At 41.9% G+C, this 19007-nt stretch overlaps 2 protein-coding genes and 1 long non-coding RNA gene across 3 annotated transcripts in view; 1 reads left to right on the top strand and 2 right to left on the bottom strand.

The window, feature by feature from the left end:
* Nucleotides 1-1853, bottom strand: part of cfap20 (cilia and flagella associated protein 20) — a 3603-nt gene extending 1750 nt beyond the window's left edge. The window contains exons 1-4 of the mRNA XM_019891243.1: nt 1496-1853; nt 1200-1279; nt 973-1084; nt 695-883 (exon numbers count right to left, since the gene is read on the bottom strand). Of these exons, the coding sequence (XP_019746802.1) occupies nt 695-883; nt 973-1084; nt 1200-1279; nt 1496-1579 (465 nt within the window). The 5' untranslated portion in view covers nt 1580-1853. The remainder of the gene's footprint in view (nt 1-694; nt 884-972; nt 1085-1199; nt 1280-1495) is intronic.
* An 83-nt stretch (nt 1854-1936) lies between these two features.
* Nucleotides 1937-3149, top strand: LOC109528528 (uncharacterized). Its single transcript, XR_002170696.1, has 2 exons — nt 1937-2749; nt 2828-3149. It is a non-coding gene; the product is annotated as an uncharacterized LOC109528528 (long non-coding RNA).
* A 1032-nt stretch (nt 3150-4181) lies between these two features.
* Nucleotides 4182-18496, bottom strand: LOC109528525 (NUAK family SNF1-like kinase 1). The gene is made up of 7 exons (XM_019891237.1): nt 18094-18496; nt 11350-11470; nt 10826-10977; nt 9681-9746; nt 8218-8337; nt 7255-7387; nt 4182-6588 (listed from the first exon to the last, which is right to left on the bottom strand). The coding sequence occupies exons 1-7, from the start codon at nt 18385-18387 to the stop codon at nt 5444-5446; spliced, it is 2031 nt and encodes a 676-aa protein (XP_019746796.1). The 5' UTR covers nt 18388-18496; the 3' UTR covers nt 4182-5443.
* Between the last annotated feature and the right edge of the window lie 511 nt (nt 18497-19007).

Genomic DNA, 19007 nt, shown 5'->3' with positions numbered 1-19007 from the left:
CACTCTCCTTAGTTTGTAAGGTGTAGGCAGGGATTACATTTAGATTTTATATGCACATGTAAATGGTTTAAAACTTCCTTTCTTTATAAATCTCGTTTAATCTTAAAGTGCATTACTATATTTTTCAATACCAATTACTTGTTAAAGTTTGTACAATCAGTGGGATCAGTTGCAATGCATATTTGTGAATGATAAAAGTAAATTGCACATTTGTCGAAGGAAATGTAAGGTGCTTCCTGAAATGTTTTGTAAAAGATATGTTCATTAAATTTCAACATTTTCCTCATGTTCTTGTGCTTATTTTGTATCACAACAAAGGGAAGACAGATTGTTTTTGTTATTTATAGCAAAGTATGGTATCATTTTAATGGTCCGGCCCACTTGACATCTACCGAGGCCGTATTTGGCCCACCATGTGAAATGAGTTTGACACCCCTGCTCTAAATGCATAATGGGACTCATACTTTTCTGATCAGCGAGTCCCTGGGACTCGCTGGGGGTAAACTGTAAAATTATCACTACTATTGTGTTTGAACATTAAATACTAAGAGACCGTATATTATCAGTTGAACTTTACCTGACACCAAAACCATCTGGTACATGACACTTCCACTTGTATTCATTTTTTTACAACACATGCAGCATCCTACTTAGTTGTAAATGTTGTGCAAATAAGGTGTGACTGCAAACTCACCTGCACACGCAGAGTCTCAATATAATTGGTTCCGTAGGCTCTCCTGGTGAAATCTGACAAATTGAACTGAATCTGATTCCAGCCGTCATCAAGTCTCATTGGCATGGTGCAGATGAATGGTTTTACTCGCGTTGTGCTCTGGTAGTTACTCGCCCGAAACCGCCGTCGAACATTTTTATCATCTAAAACCTGAAAGTGGAAATGTATGGAGACAAGAGCAGGGGAGCGTCACTTCTGCCTCTCTATTGTCAACACACTGAAATGACTTGTATCTGCACCTGAACTTCGAAGGTGAAATACTTCTTTAGGTTTTTGATGATCATTACAAGAAAAGGCAACTTGATACCAAGCGTCTTCTTTGGGTCAGCTGGGCAGGTGATATAAGTAGTACTGTGAGGACAAAAATAAATAAATAAAATAAAACTAATAGCATAAATAAGTGTCCCATACTGTGGGCACAAAGAAGACAGCACTGGTTCGAAGATGATCTTCAGTGGACACATACCTGACGTTTGTCCCTTCGACCTCCAACACCAGTGAATGAATGTCATTATCAGTAATTCGCTTGATGTGACCATTCCTCACCTTGTAAATAAGAGAAAAATACAGACTCTTAGTCATAAAACATATGTTTAGAAGCCCAGCAGCATTGTAATAAAAAACGTAGGCTACAAACACATTAAGAAGCGTTACTTCACTGAGACTCCGAACAAAGTATATCAATTACAGCTCATCCCAGATACATTAGCATTAGCGAGAAGGCACAATGAAACAAACGACCGGGTCAAAAAGTCAATTTACCTTTTTATCCCATATCTGAAGAGGTTTGCTCCCGATACTATATAAAATAGAAAGAAACCCACTTTGGAATGTGTTTTTGAACATGACTTTCACGGCCTGGACGGGTCTTTTGCACGGGATTACAGAGCTACGGCAACACGCTCCAATTATTTGCGTTTCCGCCGGCGACGCTTCCGTGCAATGAAACGAAACAGTTCCGTTATCGAAAACTAAACGTCTTTACCAAATGTAGATGGAAGAAAAGAATGAAACGCCAGCTTTGCTGTAAACTGGGATATCAACGCATTTCTCTCCCTCGTTTGCAAACCTGCCCCGCCACCCCGTTTTGATGTTGCTAGGAACCATGGAGACATTGTGCAGTGTTAACTCCGGGTTTTTATTGTTGACGCACTTCAGTCACCCGGGGCAACCATTCGGGAAACAAGCCTGAGAGAGGTGAGAGATAAATGTACCCCAATATCTTACTCGAAACGGACAAAATTGTGAATTATACTATATTGCACTTGTGCTTTAGGCTGGTGCTGCGTAGGGTTATATTCCTGTGAACACGCCACTGTCAGAATTAATTGAAAAGTAGTGTGAATGTGTTGTTTTGAATACTTGTACTGACTGAATGACCTCTTTGATCAAGAATTCATTTCAGTCAAAATGATTGCTTAGCGTTGATTAAAGCAATAATATGTAAAAGGAAACTGCATATTTTCTTTCTTTGAATTGGCTCGTTGTATGTGTCAACACAAACAACCACAGGATGACGCTAGAGTCAACTGGAAAGCTAATTTTCCAGTCGACTAAAACTTATTTATTTTAAGGTAAATGAAGATGCTTCTCAATTTCACATATATTTGGAGAATATTCGTACGGTGCGCATTTGATAAAATACAAGGTGTGTCACAAAAGTTCCCGAACTGATGTCACAGAAGATAGACATTTCAAACACAAATTACTGTACAAGCTTGCCTCTACACTGTGGGCCAGCACGTCCAGGAACAGATCCATCTGACACTTCCCGGCTGGGAAGAACATCTCTGTGCTGGAACATCCTCCCTACTCACCAGTCCTTGTTTTGTGTGATTTTTTTTTCACCCTCTTTACTCAATCCGAAGGGGTCTTCAGAAAAAACCCATTATGAAGACGTGGACAACATCAAGATGGCCGTGAGAATGGACCTGTGGAGGATCTCGGAAAAATAATTTCAGGAGGGGATAAAAGCATGACAGAGAAGGCTTGGACAGTGTATTAGAGGATTTGATGGTAAAGTCTTGTAGTTAAGACAATTTTTTGTGACATCGATCCTGAAAATCTTCTGACACACCTTATCTTCTCAACAAGAACCAAGATCCCAACAAGAATGACTTTTGCTGTTGTACTGTTACAACTCACACTGTTGCTGTTGAACCACAAAACGGGATTATTACACTTTCAGGGTAACTTGTTTGAAAGTAATAATAATAAAAGCAATTGTAATTGAGTGTAACAAATATTTCAAAGCTCTCGCTTCCATTTTATGGGGGTCAAACCCTCCACTGGACACAATATTACAAGAGATAGGCTGCCCCGCATGCTATTTGTGAAGTGTGTAAAACTACCATGACATCATTATAATTGTGCTTTGGTAGCCGTTGTGAATAAAGAAAATGCCTGCTTTTGTTCACTCACTGGTACTTTCTCCTCACGTGCAAGAGAAACAAATAAGAAAAGCCTCTTGCCTGCAGGTCTTAGCCATGAATTGCTTTCACCCTGGTTTGCACTAGTTATTAGTGCAGATTATCAGAATGTCTTACATATTTAAGGTCTCTGGACAATTAGCTGATTCTGTTGAAGGAAAATAGTCACTGGGATTTAGCAGTGGCCTACACATTATTACTGAAAGGATATTGTTTTGACTTCCTGAACTCCTTAATGTGTAACGCCATTACTAAGGACTAGAGGTTGCTAAAAAATTGTCCTTTCGATAAACAACCCCAATAAAACTGGTAGAAATGTAAAATGTATGTTCACAGAAAGGACACTGTAATTTAGGCTATCACTTCAAACGCTTGCAGTTATGTAACTGGACGGCCTGTGTGTGACCACTTGGAGATAATGTTGTCGTTGCTGTGTAACCTGCAAGTTGGGCAAACCCAGTGTCATAAGCGTGGCTGGCTTGTATGTGCATGGACAGGCAGGTTTACTGGACATGCCTTAGTGCTTGAAAGTGGGTGGTACTGTCACTCCGAAAGGATGCATTATGTTTATGTTAGCCATAGCAGATTTAAATATGCCTCTTTGCTTAGTTTCATCTTGTATGTGATTGTTTATGATTAGGTGTCAAAACGTGAGGGGATGAGATGCTGTTTTTTTTCATCTTGCCGACTCTACAAATTTTTTTCATTCTTCATTCCATTTTTCATTCCATGTTGGGGGATCAGCCAGTGAAACACACAAATAAGATGGTACAATTGGATGCTTTCAAAAGAAAACATGGGGGGCTTCCTATTACAATATTTGATGTCCCCCCCCCATTCCCCCACAAAAAAATTGCCAAATTACCAAATCTATTTCCACTTCTAATTACTTTGTGGCAACTTTGTAACCTAATCAACAGAAGGCCATTGATGCACTGTGCTCTGTCAAATACAGTTTGTATTAACCATAGAGAAAGAACATACGAGCCGAGAAATGTAACTATATGACAAAACAATTAAATGCATCATTTATTACACAGTACAGCACATTTTGTCTCTTTCCCAAGCCGGTGTCTATGCTCATAAATATTCTCTCATGATGCTTCCATTGACGTTGACGACTTTTCATTGCAGGAAAGATGTATTCTTCATGACACGAATAAAAAGAAACCCACTTTTCCACAGGATTGCACACATCTCCTGCATGGTCTGATGCTTGAAAGTGAGACGAATGCAATTCGTGAAATGTTCTTTGTGCAAAGGAGCAAGGGTCTTTTGATGCATTGTAATGGTTAGTGAATCATAATCGAAACATTTATATGATATTGTTTTGTCCCTATTGACACAGTGATGTGTGTGAAACATGCAGGAATGGCAGACAAAAGTCACAACGCAAAGCCCCCAACAACCATATCTCTGCTTTTTCTGCCATTTTCCCATTGATGCAGTATTCTTAGACCCCTTAATACTCTGCCACAAGTTATGTTTATATATTAACATCATACTTAAAATATAAATATACAATTGATCTTAATGGAAAATCTAAAAGAATCTGTCTTAAGTAAAGAACAATTCCTACAGTCAACGGTAATCGAAATCATTACTTTCAAACCAAAGTAAGCAGACATGATTGAGAAGTCATTGTTAATCATACCATCAACGGTCAAAGTTTCATGACATAAAATGGACACCAATCTTACCAATCGCGCCCAACACATTCACAAGCAGAACCAAGTAAAAAGCAACATTTAGAATTGTGAAGAATTGAGATATTTTTGTGCCACTGTGCTTTTTAGAAATGATTTCAATAAATGAGACATTGAATGTAGAATAAAAAAGGGTGTCAGCTGTCAGTGGCAATTGATCAGTCTAACTGGCTATTAGCTTGCGAATCAGTGCATGAGATACACGTAAACTATGAGATAGGACAGAAAAGCAAAGCCATGGCAAAGGAAATGGCAGTATCAAGTAAATTAAGATCACATTTCTTTAAAAAAAAAAAAAAAAACTTGCTTTCTACCCAAACTTGTTCCTGCTTGATTATGAGCGTGATGGGCATAGGATTGAATTTGATTTCATAAAACCCGAACTGCGGATGCTGTGATAAAGAATGACGCATGCACGGCCCCCCCTGACTTAGGTGTTGAGTCACTCTGGCCTCCTCGGTGAAAATTATCTGGCTACGGCCCTGTTTCAAACATGTACACCATGTTTAGAAACACATTGCATGCTTTCACTTCATACAGGGTCTTTAATTTAGCCACGGTTCTGATGACGGACATCACCACTTGGACTCATGCCCTTCATTTTCACCTGCTCCACCTCGCAGGTCCTCCTCTGAGCTACACATGCTGCGTTGCATTCCCTGGCAAAAAAAGCTGCGGCGCGATCGGGTGCTGAGGTCCAGCAGGTCGAAGGAGTCGCTGGAGAAAAGGCTATCCTCACTCACCACGCTAGAGGGGCGGCTTTGGTGGCCATCGGCGGCCATTTTGGCTCGGAGGAACTGCTGCAGAGTGTCTGGGAATGACGCGCGATCGGAAGGCGGCGGGGAGCGCTGTTCGTCCGGAAGGTCGAGACTGCGTGAGAACTTGCCGTTCCGTTTAAGAATACCCTTTCGTTTTCTCACTGCCTCTGTGCTCATGGTTGGACTGTCCTCTGCTGCTGGGGCAAATTGGTGCTGTTTGTTCAAGCAGGAGTCTTCGGCATCACTCTCTTGGACGCCGAGTCTGGACTCTCTTCCTCGTGAGGAGGAGACATAACCCGTTTCCCCTTCATACAGGTTCTTAAGTATACCCTTTTTGGGCATTTTACAAGAGGGCTGTCTGAATGTACAGGGAGATGTCAGACCAGTGGCCAGGACTTCAGCACGTGTGTGGCCAAGTGCATGTTTTTGATAAAGATGGGGATCAACAGTATCCGGGTGGGAACTTTCTTTGGGAGGGCTGTGCAAAACAGAGTCAAAACTCCTCTGGTGTTTCAGAATACTTTTGGGTTTCTTTCTTTCAGAGGTGTAGGCAGACGATGGCACAGCGCAGGCTGAAGCTGCCGCAGCACCACCCGCTCCTTGTGTAGTCTGAGGAATGGCGTTCTCCTTGCGAGACTTTCTGACGCTGGATGATCCACCTCGCGTTCTTCCTCCTCGCTCAGCCCTAAGAGGCAAGCTGAAGGAACAGGGATGAGGGGGGTGATGGTTGGATTCCGAAGGAAGGCATCCTGGCTCAGCAGCCAAGCTGGTGGCAACTCGATTCTGCCAGTCGATGTAGCGAGCCAGCAGTGGGGAGGGACAATCCGAGTGTGCTGATGAAGCGCAGTCACACACGCTCTCCTCGTAGCCCCAGTTCACCCACCAGTGGTTGGCTACATCCTCGATCGTCGCCCTCTCGTTCACACGCACCGTCAACAGCCAGTCGATAAGAGCGCAGGCGTCTGGAGGGGGGGGGTCAAGAGTTATTTAAAAGGCAACATGCCAATAAAGAAACGTGATCTGCCTTCTATGTTGTCTGGTCATTTAAGTGTTACAATGATACATGTGTGCTTTTGCATTGACGGGGATACTTGCTGTTAAGGGGGACTTGACGGATGCTTTTTTTGAAAGCAAATGCTTGTAATTTCATTTCTGCTGTAATTTACCACTTGCTCTTTTCATGAGGACTAAAAGGGAGCAGTAAACCAGTTTGTTTACTATCGAGGTAAAGGTCAGCAGCTGCAAAGAGCTCCTTCACTTCTATGCGATTTTGCTTGAGCAGTAAAAGGAGTTTGTATTTTCCACCCTTGGTGCTAACACTGTGTAATGACACACTCAAGTGACCACCGTTAAATCTCACACGCCACTCTTAGAAAACTGACTTTCACGATTAATGAGAAAAACTATTCTAATCATTCTTGCCCGAACTGGGGTGCATTTCTGTAAAATTTGAATATATTGACTTCCTCCTGCCTGGCTCTACATTTGGCTCCACCTGCTCACATCTTCCCCACCTTTACAACCACCAAATGTGGTGTTAATTGTTGTTCAGTCCTTGTTGGTGTGCCAATACATTTGCCCACATAGTGCACATAGCGTTTAATGTAAAGGACAGTAAAGAGGTGCACCTGAGGGGGGGTTGGGTCTCCGATAGCGTCCTTGGCAGATCTGCTCTTTGAGGATGGAGTGACTGGCCCCATCAAATGGCATACTGCTATACACCAGAGCGTACAGCAGCACACCCAGCGCCCAGCAGTCCACCTGGGACACAATTATAAACCATGAAACGAAGCATGAAAAATCAAGCTTCAGTGCATCAAATGTTGAAGGATTTGAAAATATTTGAAAAGAGCTGAGCAATCAGGAAAACTACAACTACGGGCAACTTATTTGAAGCACACTTGACACTTTCCCACACTGCGTGACGTTGTCAAATTGCATCATCCTGTCACGCTGTGTTAAGGGGTTCAGTGACTAGTTTTCGGGAGTGGCCAAGCGTCGGCCATTTAGTTTTCTGAAATTCAAAATTGAATTTGCAACATTGGAGATGAAACAGCCAATCAAAAATGCACATGAGCTTTCACCCCAAAAACCTTACCGTGCGCAGTACCAAGCAAGACCCAGCCGACCGCTATAGGGACACCAAGCCATACTTGTGGCAATAAAGCAAAGCACTGAGAGTCTCTGTCACCCAAATGCATGGATGCAGTCAGGGAATGGGACAATCAATCGTTGCCAACAGCCTCTTAATATGCCCCGTTATATAATAGCCCATTTCTCCTATTAGCAGCAATCCGCTCCCTTCTTGACAATCGCACCATGTTTTTGTGGTTCAGTAAAAAATTAATACAGAACAGAGTACTGTATCTAGAGACTCTAAACCTGTTACAAGGTCCCAGTTTTTCTGTTGCAGCATGTCTGTGGATCTGCGGTGCTCAATTGCTTGCTGTGATTTTTTTTCATGATGGTTCACTTCAGATATGTTCTGTTACGTCACTCGGTGTGCAGCAGCTCCGAGACATGTCTATTGACCCGACTTTGAGTTTCTTGGCTCATCTACAGTATTGATACTACATGTCATTCTGACCTACCTCTGGTCCTTGGTAGGGCAGCCCAGTCACTATTTCCGGGGGGGCATAGAGTGGACTTCCACAAAAGGTCTGCAGTAGAGTGTCCCTCTGGTACTGATTGGAAAGGCCAAAGTCGGCAAGCTGCGAAGTGAGCAAGAGAGAGGATTTGCAGAACTGTTGATGAGATATAAATGTTTCTTTGGAATAACATCACTGTTTTATGTGTTCATCAGTGTTTCTAATGTACCACCGTCTTAACAATTCAAGTGAAAAGGTTACGTGTGAGAGAGGAGGTCCAGTGATGCGCACAGTCAGTCACGTAATGGAACAATCATGAGGACCATATGCAAACATGCCGAGGCTCCACTTTATCTGAAGAGATTATTACCGTGCACACACCAACGCACTATCAGTGGCTCAGCGGGTAAAAATACTCAACACTGCGGCTTCATTTCCATGGAAGAGAGTTGCAGGTTGACAATTACTCACAGTTGTTATGGAATAACAATAACCACGAGTTGCGGTGTTTATGCTACGTAACATAACCAAGAGCATGTTGGAACGTTTAAAATGCACAACTGAACGCTTACACAGACTGTGACGAGAAGTTATTCTCAACCACCGTGCCACAGCACGTTAGATGTGTCGTGAGCGATCATCAAGTGGGCCTTTCAAAATGATCCATATTGATCCCAAAATTCTTATTTATTTACGAAACATGATGTATCCTTGTTAATCTATCTACCCCAGCGAAACAGAGTGACAGGTGGAAGAACTTGAACGCTCGTCAACTATACTGAAAAAAAAAGGTGTGTTTTATTTCGTCAAGTGGATGTACAAAAAATCATCTGGATACAGATAAATGTTTTAAAGTAGACTACACATATACTTATTTATAAAACCTAAATCCAGATGAGTCTATTGTGGGCAACATAAAAACTTCAACAACCAGTTGCAAGGACCGTGTCACGGTCATTCCCCTATTGACTGCTTCAGAAAAAAATAGTTATAATACAAATGAAGGCAACACAAAATCATCACAGTCTGACTCACTGCCATTTAAGCAGCTTGTGTATAGCGCCGACAAAATATGTCCACAAATTGGTCAGTACCTGCAAAGTGCTGCTAATAGTAGTCAAGTGTGTTTGAAGCCAACGATTTGGAAACAACCGAGTCTGGCTGAGCAGTCTCCACATGTGCTCACTTATAATGGAACCTTTGATTGCCGCAACTGCCAGTAGATTCCTTACATTCCACACAACCGCAGTATATGGAATGAAATATCCAAATAAGGCAGAGAAGAACTTTTTGATTTTAAGCCTCGGAACTACATTTGTACTAGTTGTGGTTGCTTGGCAGTTGGCTCAGCAACCCACATGCCCAAATGTATTAGTCAAGATGTTGTAAAGGCAAGGACGAAAATCAACACGTTCCCATTTAAACCAGTCTCATGATCAAAGTCTGTTTTTGGGACTTTTCCATACCTTCACGTTCAGATCTTCATCCAAAAGAATGTTTTCCAGCTTAAGGTCTCGGTGTACAACACCGTTCTGCAAGAGATCACAAGCACGTCACACGCATGTTGCAACCAGAAGCTTTCTCGCAGCATGTACACGGAATGTTCTTGAGGGGTTTCTTACATTTCATCCAATTTTTCTTTTTTTTTACACCCACTAACAGTTCTCTCGGGCCTTGTGTTAAACAGAACAACGTGCCTGAAGACGGCTTGGAGAATATTTCATAACTATCTAGCGGCACGGGGGTGGCTCCACATTTTGTGACATAGAAACGTAAGGACTCAGTCATTTTCTTGGACTGGGTGGAGCTGTTGCTTCGAAAGGTGGAATGAGCAGGAATGCTGAGAGATGGCCGAATGGAGGAAAACACCACTTTGGGGGTGTTTTTGGAGAGCAATTAGCATTTTACCATGGCTAAAAGCTAAAAAAACAAAGATTTCCCATGACATGGTCCCTTTAAATTAGTTTCGCTCATCGCAACCATCTCTTGCTGTGGCCTGCACAGTGGAGCGGAACATGTATTCATTCACTCAGGAACACTTAAGTCTATTTTGGGGCAAGTTCTTCAAGGCACAAGGTGAAGAAAATCCACCGTCCTGGGTGCTGTAAAGCTGGAAAAGCAGCATGATAATCTCTGTATTTAATGTGAGGGATTCGTGAAGAAAAAGAGCTGCGAAAAAGAAAGGGATACAACATGGAACTATGAAAGCACGCCAGTCTAATTTTGACATCAATGCCCTTGTAAATACTCTTAGTTGGAGTGATCAGTTTCTGCCCTGACATATTTTCTGACAGAGGCACTGTTGCCATGTAAAAACAATCCAAACCAATTGAGTGGAAGTAGGAATAAATCAGATTAAATAAAACATGCTTGTTAAATGTGTCAGTGTGTGACTGCGCACATACAATCTGTGTCTAATGCGCTCTTAACCCAAAGAGAACTGAAGTCAAGTTTTTTTCTGCGGTATTAGGATTAGGATTTGGCTGATTTAGCGACCCTGTATTTGCTTCCAGCTTCATCTGCTGCTGTAATTCATCTCATGTCTAATACATTTGATGACGATGGTGCAAGTCGCCATAACATTCGTTGAGTTCGCTGTGTGCGTTTGAACCTTGTGGCAGTAGTGGACAGCCGATGTGATTTGCCTGAAGATGCTGCGGGATTCTGTTTCCGCAAGTTTCCCCTTCTCTGAGATGTAATCGTACAGCTCTCCTTTGCTGGCGTACTCCATCACAATCACAATCTTATCGCGGCTCTCGAACACTGCAGTGACACATGGGAGACATTTGAGATCAATTCCGCTGGAGAGGAAATAGAATTGCAAAGGCCATCAAATATTCAGCGGCTGGACGCTCGGAACAGCCGGATCCATATGACTCTCATAAAAGAAACACTCGATTGATGTGATTTGACGCCAAGATTTTCAGGAAAGCTAAATTACACTACAAGATTTTTGTAACATCGCTGGTTCCTTGTTAACAATGAATCAAATTGCATATCTGCCCAAATGACTAAAACACACCATTAACAAACAGTCATATATTATATATATTATGCAGTAACTACTTTTAAAATAAGGACTTTGCGTTCCTTGGCTTCATTTAATAGTATTAATGATACTATAATAATCGTTACCTTCGAGGAAGCGTATGATGTGGGAGTGCCGGAGTGAGGAGGTAATCTCAATCTCCCTCTGGATGTGAATTTTGTCAAGGTCGTCTGTGATACGCTCCTTACGGATAGTCTTGATGGCCACCTGAGAAAAGAAATGTTTGATGTCGTCAACAATTTCTTTTTCAAATTTGTTAACCAACAAAGACATGTCAGCCATGACAGTGAATGTACACAGGTGCCTTGTGATACGCAGGACTCACTCACTCAGTTTACAACTATTTCAAGATATGGGCCATCATTTGACTGATTTTAAGATTTGACTTGCAAGCAAAAAATTTGAGATATGAGTGCTGCATGTTGGCAGTGAACCCAAGTCAATTCACTCAATATAACACTACACCCAGACATATATTCCTTGCCCCCAATGAAAAATGACTAATATTACTGCAGTCTACTGAGCCATTGTGACCGTCTCTCTCTCTCTCTCTCCCTCTATATATATATATATATATATGTACACACACACAGTATATATGTAGGGTCTGGATTATACTCCCCCCAGGTGGCCAAGGCATGCACAACAAAAGGAGTAGCAAAATTTGAATTACCGTATTTTCCACACTAAAAGGTGCACTGCATTATGAGGTGCACCTTCAATTAATAAGATAAGGTATCCTTTATTTGTCCCACACTGGGGAAATTTACAGTCTACAGCAGCAAGATTGTGGGTAGAAAGAAGAAGGAAGAAAAACAGTGTATGGCCTATTTTGTAATTTTTTGTCATATATTGGATGCACCGCATTATAAGACGCAATCTACAATGCATCCACTAGATGGAGCTACGCTCAAGGAAATGCCAACAGAACACTACACCCAATTTACTGTATATAGCGACGATCAGATGTCAGTAAAACTTATTTAATAAAGCAGCGACACAGTTCACTTAACCAACAGCAAGTTATAACATTGACTCGTTAACGTTGAACTCTCTTGCCGCTGCTCTATTTCCGTTTTCAACTGCGAAACAGATCGCCTTAAGTTTGAACTCTGCGTTGTAAGCATGTCTTTCGCAAGGAGCCATTTTGGGCTTGACATATTATCGTAATGACCATACACAAGGCGCATCGGATTTTCAGGCGCGCTGTGAGCTTTTAAGAAAATGGAAGGCTTTTAGGTGCGCCTTTTAGTGCATAAAATACGGTAAGAATGATTTTATTGTGAATGAGGCTAGTTGTGAGCATGGCCACAAAGCGAATTAATCTAAAGGCACCACTTTGGAAAAAAAAAACATGGAGATATCCTGCAATTTGTTTTACAACCATTCTACAAAGCCAACCGAAGTGAATTATTTCTCCTCTTCCATTTTCTCATACGTTGACTCAAATAAAATCAAAAAATACCAAAAAATGCACAGTACATCCATTAGCAAAACACACAGATGAAAACAAAGAAATGAATCAATGACAATTATATGATGATACTTATGTGGACATAAATACAATCCCTAGGTATTAGAGGTGATTATGTGGTTTTAAAGCCTGGATGATGAATGTGAACATGCCTGGGGGGCAGAGGGTGGACAGTTAGCACTCCTTTCTTTAATCCTGAGCACTAACTGTACCCCGATGTAACCCCCAACCGGGAAGCAGACACACAACACCAGAACATAACCTCAACATGAGCCCCTAAACCTCTTTGGACTGGACACCTCACTTAAACAGCAAAAGAAATGCCCGCCACACAGCAAAGCATTCTATTGCATAACCAACTATATTTCATGAGGAATGAATGATAAATAAGTGACCTTTCAGTCATATATTGTGTTTTGCATACACTGACGGTCCATAAAATGATGATGCCTCAGCCAATTGGAAGCAAGTTGATTTGATGCGTGCATAATGTTTATATTTGCAGTATTGTAGAACTACACCGTATCATAAGAAGTCCTCATTTGGCCACATTAGAAAATAAAAATATTGGACTTGCTCAAAAATTTCTGATCTAGTACATGTCTTCTGTGACAGCATTGGGTTCCAAATTATTGCGTGCACAGGATTTAGGTCAAATTTTGCTTTTTCCTTTGAATTGGATCACTGGTATTTAATCTCAGACAGGTTTTAATAAATACTTGCACGGATGAGCCTAACTGCAGTAAAATTAGCTATGGTTCCATTGACCATGACAAAAATCTCTCCAACGTGCAATATATATTGTGTGCTTATAGTCCAATGAAACCAAGGTTGAATGTTTTGGCCATAATTCAAATTATATTGTTGGCACAAACGCAACACTGGTCATCACCGAAAGGAAAGCGACAGTGAAGCACGGTGAGGCCATCATCATGCTTTGGTGTGATTGTGGCTAGGAGACATCAACACTTTGAAATATCAGTCAGTGTTAGCACAAAACCTTCAGGCTTCTAATATATAATAAAAAGCCTACTAGAACTTCTGAATTTAATTTGTGGTTCATCAGAGGTACTTTAAATGGTGGCTGGTGTGTGGTGACTCTCATTTAACATGAAATTGAATATGGTAGACTAATTATGAGCACATCCAAGAGGGTGTGCACACTTGCGCAAACACATTATTTCAGTTCTTTGTTTTTATTTCCCCATTTGAAAAAAAATTATCAACTGGCTGCACAAGTTATAGGTCACATTAGTTATGGAAAACGTTTTTATAGTTTTTGTCTCATTCATTTTTAAAAAAATAAATCAATCACACAAACCTGGCATTTGAACAGGGGTGTGTAGACTTTTTAAATCAATGAAATAATGAAAAGTTAAATAGACAACAGTGTTGTTAAGGTGATATCAAAGAGGGATTCTTCGTTTTGGGGGATTTGAAAAAAATGATCTCCACATAATATATGACAGATGTGGGGTTTTTTTAGCTGTTAAACTGCACAGTAATTTGGAACACTGGAGTTTCAACAAAATGCCCCCCCCCCCCCACAAAAAGAAAAAAAAACAACCACGAAATTTTAATCCGAATGATCGTGGTCAAGCCTCCCATTTCAATGATGAAATTTAACCTAAAAACAGTCCAGCACAAACATCGCAAAACAAACAAACAAACAAAAAAAGTTGATTTTACTTTCCTCAATCCTAGCACTATTTGAACAAGAACAGTTCTCTTCATGTGCAATGAATACAATTTTATTTGAAGTGTGAGCACGAACGAGATTGGGAACGACATAAGTCTTTTTTCCTGGGGCAAACGGGCCTTTCCTCTGCGTCCCGGGTCAGCGTTCTCAGCTGAAGGAAATAAACATTCATGAGCCATTTCGAGGCCCAATTCACACGCTCCATCACCCCTGTCACTTATGTAACTATGCAAACACACTCTGGGGACTGATGTGACCTTCTGAAAACCAGAGCTTAATTGTGATTGAACTGCTGTAAGTAATTTGAAGGGGTTCTCGCATCCTCAAACACAAATGACTGATGACGGATCTCAGTTTGATGAGAGTAATTTTAAGATGACTGGCGATTCATACGCGAATTTCAGGCGGTCGGCTGATTGGCGCATAACACTTATTTGCTCGCTCATATTTTCGGACACAAAACTACAAACTGAAGAAGGCAAGCAGATCACATCAAATGCACAAATGGTGACGGTACAAGTGCACTCCGCGTTGACGGTATGGCCGGCCGGACGCACTGCGCTTGGTTCAAGGGAGACCAGAGCAGAGGAAGAGGCACATTTCTGGGCATTGTTCAGCCTTGAGGCCATTGACGGCAATTTTAAAGTGGCATGGGTTTGGAGTGTGTGGTCTCATGTGGGAAAAAACATCTGACATATGCATCACGATACCTCATCGTTCATCTGAATAATGCCCTGTGTGTGAGATAAGAGCCTACAAATAAATTTAGCTGCTTCTCTATACGGGTGGCAGTTATGAGCACGCGTGTGCAAATTGTATTCAATATCAAAATGGATGTTGATTGTTGTGTTTCCAATTTTTGTTTTGTGGACACTCCATTGCTCCCCCAAGAATAAATAAAAGCCGAGCTCCGCCATTGTGGATTACAAGTTACATTAAATGAAATGCACTGCTAGACTGTTAGAAAAACATGCGGTTGGATGTAAAATTCGAGAGTCAATAATAACGAGTTGCACACTCCAAAGTCTGATATTTGAGTGGAATTTATTATATGTTCAGGAAAAGGGTGTGTTTGGTGTTTCTGGGTATTTGATTAAAATTAAACACATTTTCATTAGAACTGCATGATGCCACCATCAAGTATCTATACCTGGAATTGGTGAGTGTTTAAATGTAAGTACAGGTACTTGTATTAATTCTGAAAAAAAAAGTGATATTGGTACATCTCAAACTCTAACGACAAGAATTAAACCACAAAAAAACTTAGTAATAGCCATGGTTCCCTTTAATTCGATACCTTGGTAACGTTTCCATCCTGGAACATCAGCAGCACGGACCGCCTCCTTGTTTTCCCCATGCTCACGATCAAACAACAGCCCCCTCAGTCCCGTTTCCAAAAATAATGTCCGTTTTGTTGTAAAGAATTCTTGGTATGTGCACACTTGTGGGGCAAGGAATTCAGCAATTACCCTTGCCCAACTAAAACCACTCACTCACCCCGCACTCACTCACATGCTCCCGTTTGCAAAGCTCATTCTTGAGCAGCCTAGTCTTGCAATAAATCTGCCCGGCTATCCTTCCTGACCTCATAATGATGGCGGACACAGCCAGGGAAATTGTACTAGTTTTACCTCAACGCTCAGTTTTTAAAAAGGATTATCCCGATCACATTGTGTTTGTTTACTACAAAGAGCGAAAGGCATTTGAAGCAGATGGAGTCGCTTTCTCTATGCTGGGATCACAGCACAACAACAGATTACGGGACGTCTACACAGACATGAATTGCTGCCATTCAATTCTTTGTTTAAGGTGATATTTCAAATGTAATGTCTGGGCAGAGGCAAAGCACTCTGTGTGTGTGTGTGTGTGTGTGTGTGTGTGTGTGTGTGTGTGTGTGTGTGGAGAGTCATACTCTATTGTGAGGAAGACCTATTGTGGAAAAGTTTATCCCCTTGTTCAAGTGCTGAGGTGAGTCAGTCCAAAGGCATCTCAGCCTGGTAGCACAGGAAGCAAAAGCAGCATCCGATCCATGAGCTCACACACACACACACACACACACACACACACACACACACACACACACACACACACACACACACACTCTCTCTCTCTCTCTCTCTCTCGATACATGCAGTATATGTCAGATACGCGATGAGAAAATGGGATGCAGTTGGCGCAACACGGTACGTTTGTCAGACAGTCTTTCGCCACAGTGCAAACATACACAGTGCAGCTCGCCTTCTAGCTAGTACGTGTCATGGCTTGCCATGATTTCTTGCCCAAATGATGACATTACAGTCGATCACCGATTTTGCATAAAATGCAAAATATGGACTGTTTTCGATACACTCAATCAGATTGGTGTCAAGTCTCGGAAATAATGACAAGTTATGGCAATTAATTAGCTCAGAATATGTGGAGCCTGCTTGATTTGCCGAATGAAAAAGTATTTCTTTCCTTAGATGATAATAAATTAAATATTATTTCATGTTAAATATAGCACAGGCAGCCTTCAAGAGCCTTGCTTTTTTTTTTGGGGGGGGGGGGTTGTGTTTTTGTTTTGTCACATGCTGTTGTGGATTTTTTTCAGCATTTTTGGGCACGACATTCATCAAATAAGAAGAATCTTTGCTTGGTGGTTGCGCCTTCTCGGCTGCACGCGTGTACCAGCACTGATTTTGATTGGGAGGAATGTCGGCAACATTTGGCTGTCATGGCTGGACAGCCCCGGGGCCCTTGTGTTTTTTGCGCCTGAAATGGGCAGCATTTTTCACAGCTCCGCTTTGTTCAGCGGAAATGTCAGTGCTGTTGGACAGTCTGCGACTGGATGGATGGATGACTTGTGGAGCTAACGATGAGAAGAAAGGAGCATCAGCGCAGAGCGCCGATGCATATGTGGAACTAGGAATCGCGGCTTGGAATTGAAGCGGTTTTTACATGGGACAGGAGATGTGAGCCAATCTCTTTTGCGTCAATGTATGCTATAGCTTCTTGTTGCTTTCAAACTTAGCTTGTAGCAGATGTGTGCACATTTTCAGCATGACGTCTTTGGTCCACTGGTGAAAGGACACTTTGATTCGCTCCTCTTTCATCGATAACTGCTTCAGACAACAATGTGTATGCAGAAAAAATGGTTGAGATTGCGCGATTGTGTGTCTTCTTGTGTTGTGTTGTATTATTTTGTCATTTTATGTTAACTGTTCTTTTGATAGCGGTGCGGGCACCCGCAGCGGCTCCTCTCTCTCCTGTGGTTGAGAGGAAAGTAATTTCCTCTGTGCTGTATGTTGCACATGTAGCACATTTGACAATAAAGTTGACTTGAACTTGAACTAACATCACGATCGCAATATTCAACACTCATATTGCATATCGGATGTTTTTCCAATATTGCGCAGTTCTAACACACCTAACCGATTTTTTTCGTATCTATACAATTGAAACACTCAGACGCAGACTGATTTTTTTTTTCCATATACAGAACTGAAACTGTCTCATACTCGACTGAAACACTCTCCCACACCATATACTGAATTATACATTGCAGCACAGAGTGAATGAGAGCATTTCAGTGCAGTGTGAGATGTAATCCCGCCCGTCCCTCGTTAGGCCTGTTTGTCTTTAAAATGACATTTGACAATATCATCATCACTCACTCACCGTTTCGAGGCTTGCTCTATCGACCGCCTTCTTCACTTTACCGAAGGTGCCCTTCCCCAGCGTTTCCATCAGGTCGTAGCGGTGCTTCAGGTTGTGTTTGTGCTGGTGCTTCTTCACCTCCAACGCTGGCCGGCCCGACGCATCCACGTCGGCGTCCGCCTCCGACACGCGCGCACCACCGCGTCCGCCAAGACTCTGCCGGCAGCCCAGTTCCGAGCGATCGCCGGTGTTCGTCGCTCCTCTGCTGTCGCCATCGCGTCTGCCCATTGCGCGAGACGACACACTCACTCCCATACGATAGTGCACATTCAGAAGCCTGACGAGCAGCTGAGGAGCAGTCGTCAGCGTGTAAGGCAGGACACCGACCGCCGGACCAAATAAACTCAACAGGCAAGAATGAGAGAAGCCACGTGGTGACCGATGGGCGGAGCCTTGACGTTCCAAAAGAAAGTTTTCACTTAATTCAATTACTTTTTTTGGCGATGCAAAGTTTGAAAAATCGGTCACACTCTAACCGAAGTCACAGGTGTCCAAACTGTGACCCCGGGGGCATTTGTGGACATTTTTAAGCCGCCCACGGCAAATACTAAAACCAACAAATGCTACTAAGACATTTGTCTTGTATACAGTCTAATTTTTTTAATATGCAAAAAGATGCAAATGAACTATTTGCAGTTAAGCAAGTCACAATGTTTCTGTTCATAATGTGGTAAATAAAGATAATTAATTTTCTCGTGCAAAAATAGTTTCCTCCACTTTCTGCTGTGTGTCAAAGCCCAAATTGTGAAAATATCCCATGCATGATTTCCAGGTAACTGATTCTTATCTGTCCAAGATTAAATAAAAATGGTCATTTTCTGACAGATTGCTCCTGATTTGCTTCTGAGTGGAGAGATCATTTTCGGCTGCTGAAC

This window comes from Hippocampus comes, unplaced genomic scaffold (assembly GCF_001891065.2).
Source record: "Hippocampus comes isolate QL1 unplaced genomic scaffold, H_comes_QL1_v1.1 scaffold174, whole genome shotgun sequence".
Lineage (NCBI taxonomy): Eukaryota > Metazoa > Chordata > Actinopteri > Syngnathiformes > Syngnathidae > Hippocampus > Hippocampus comes.
The sequence above is the reverse complement of the archived record's forward strand: the minus strand, read 5'-3'. Positions and strand labels throughout refer to the sequence as shown.

What these genes read in the sequence shown, in the direction of transcription:
- LOC109528525 (XM_019891237.1), bottom strand. Translation starts at nt 18,387, where the DNA reads ATGGGAGTGAGTGTGTCGTCTCGCGCAATGGGCAGACGCGATGGCGAC. An exon ending in CATCATACGCTTCCTCGAAG is followed by an intron (nt 10,978 to 11,349) that starts GTAACGATTATT and finishes GTGTCACTGCAG; the next exon opens with TGTTCGAGAGCCGCGATAAG. An exon ending in ATGAAGATCTGAACGTGAAG is followed by an intron (nt 8,338 to 9,680) that starts GTATGGAAAAGT and finishes CTCACTTCGCAG; the next exon opens with CTTGCCGACTTTGGCCTTTC.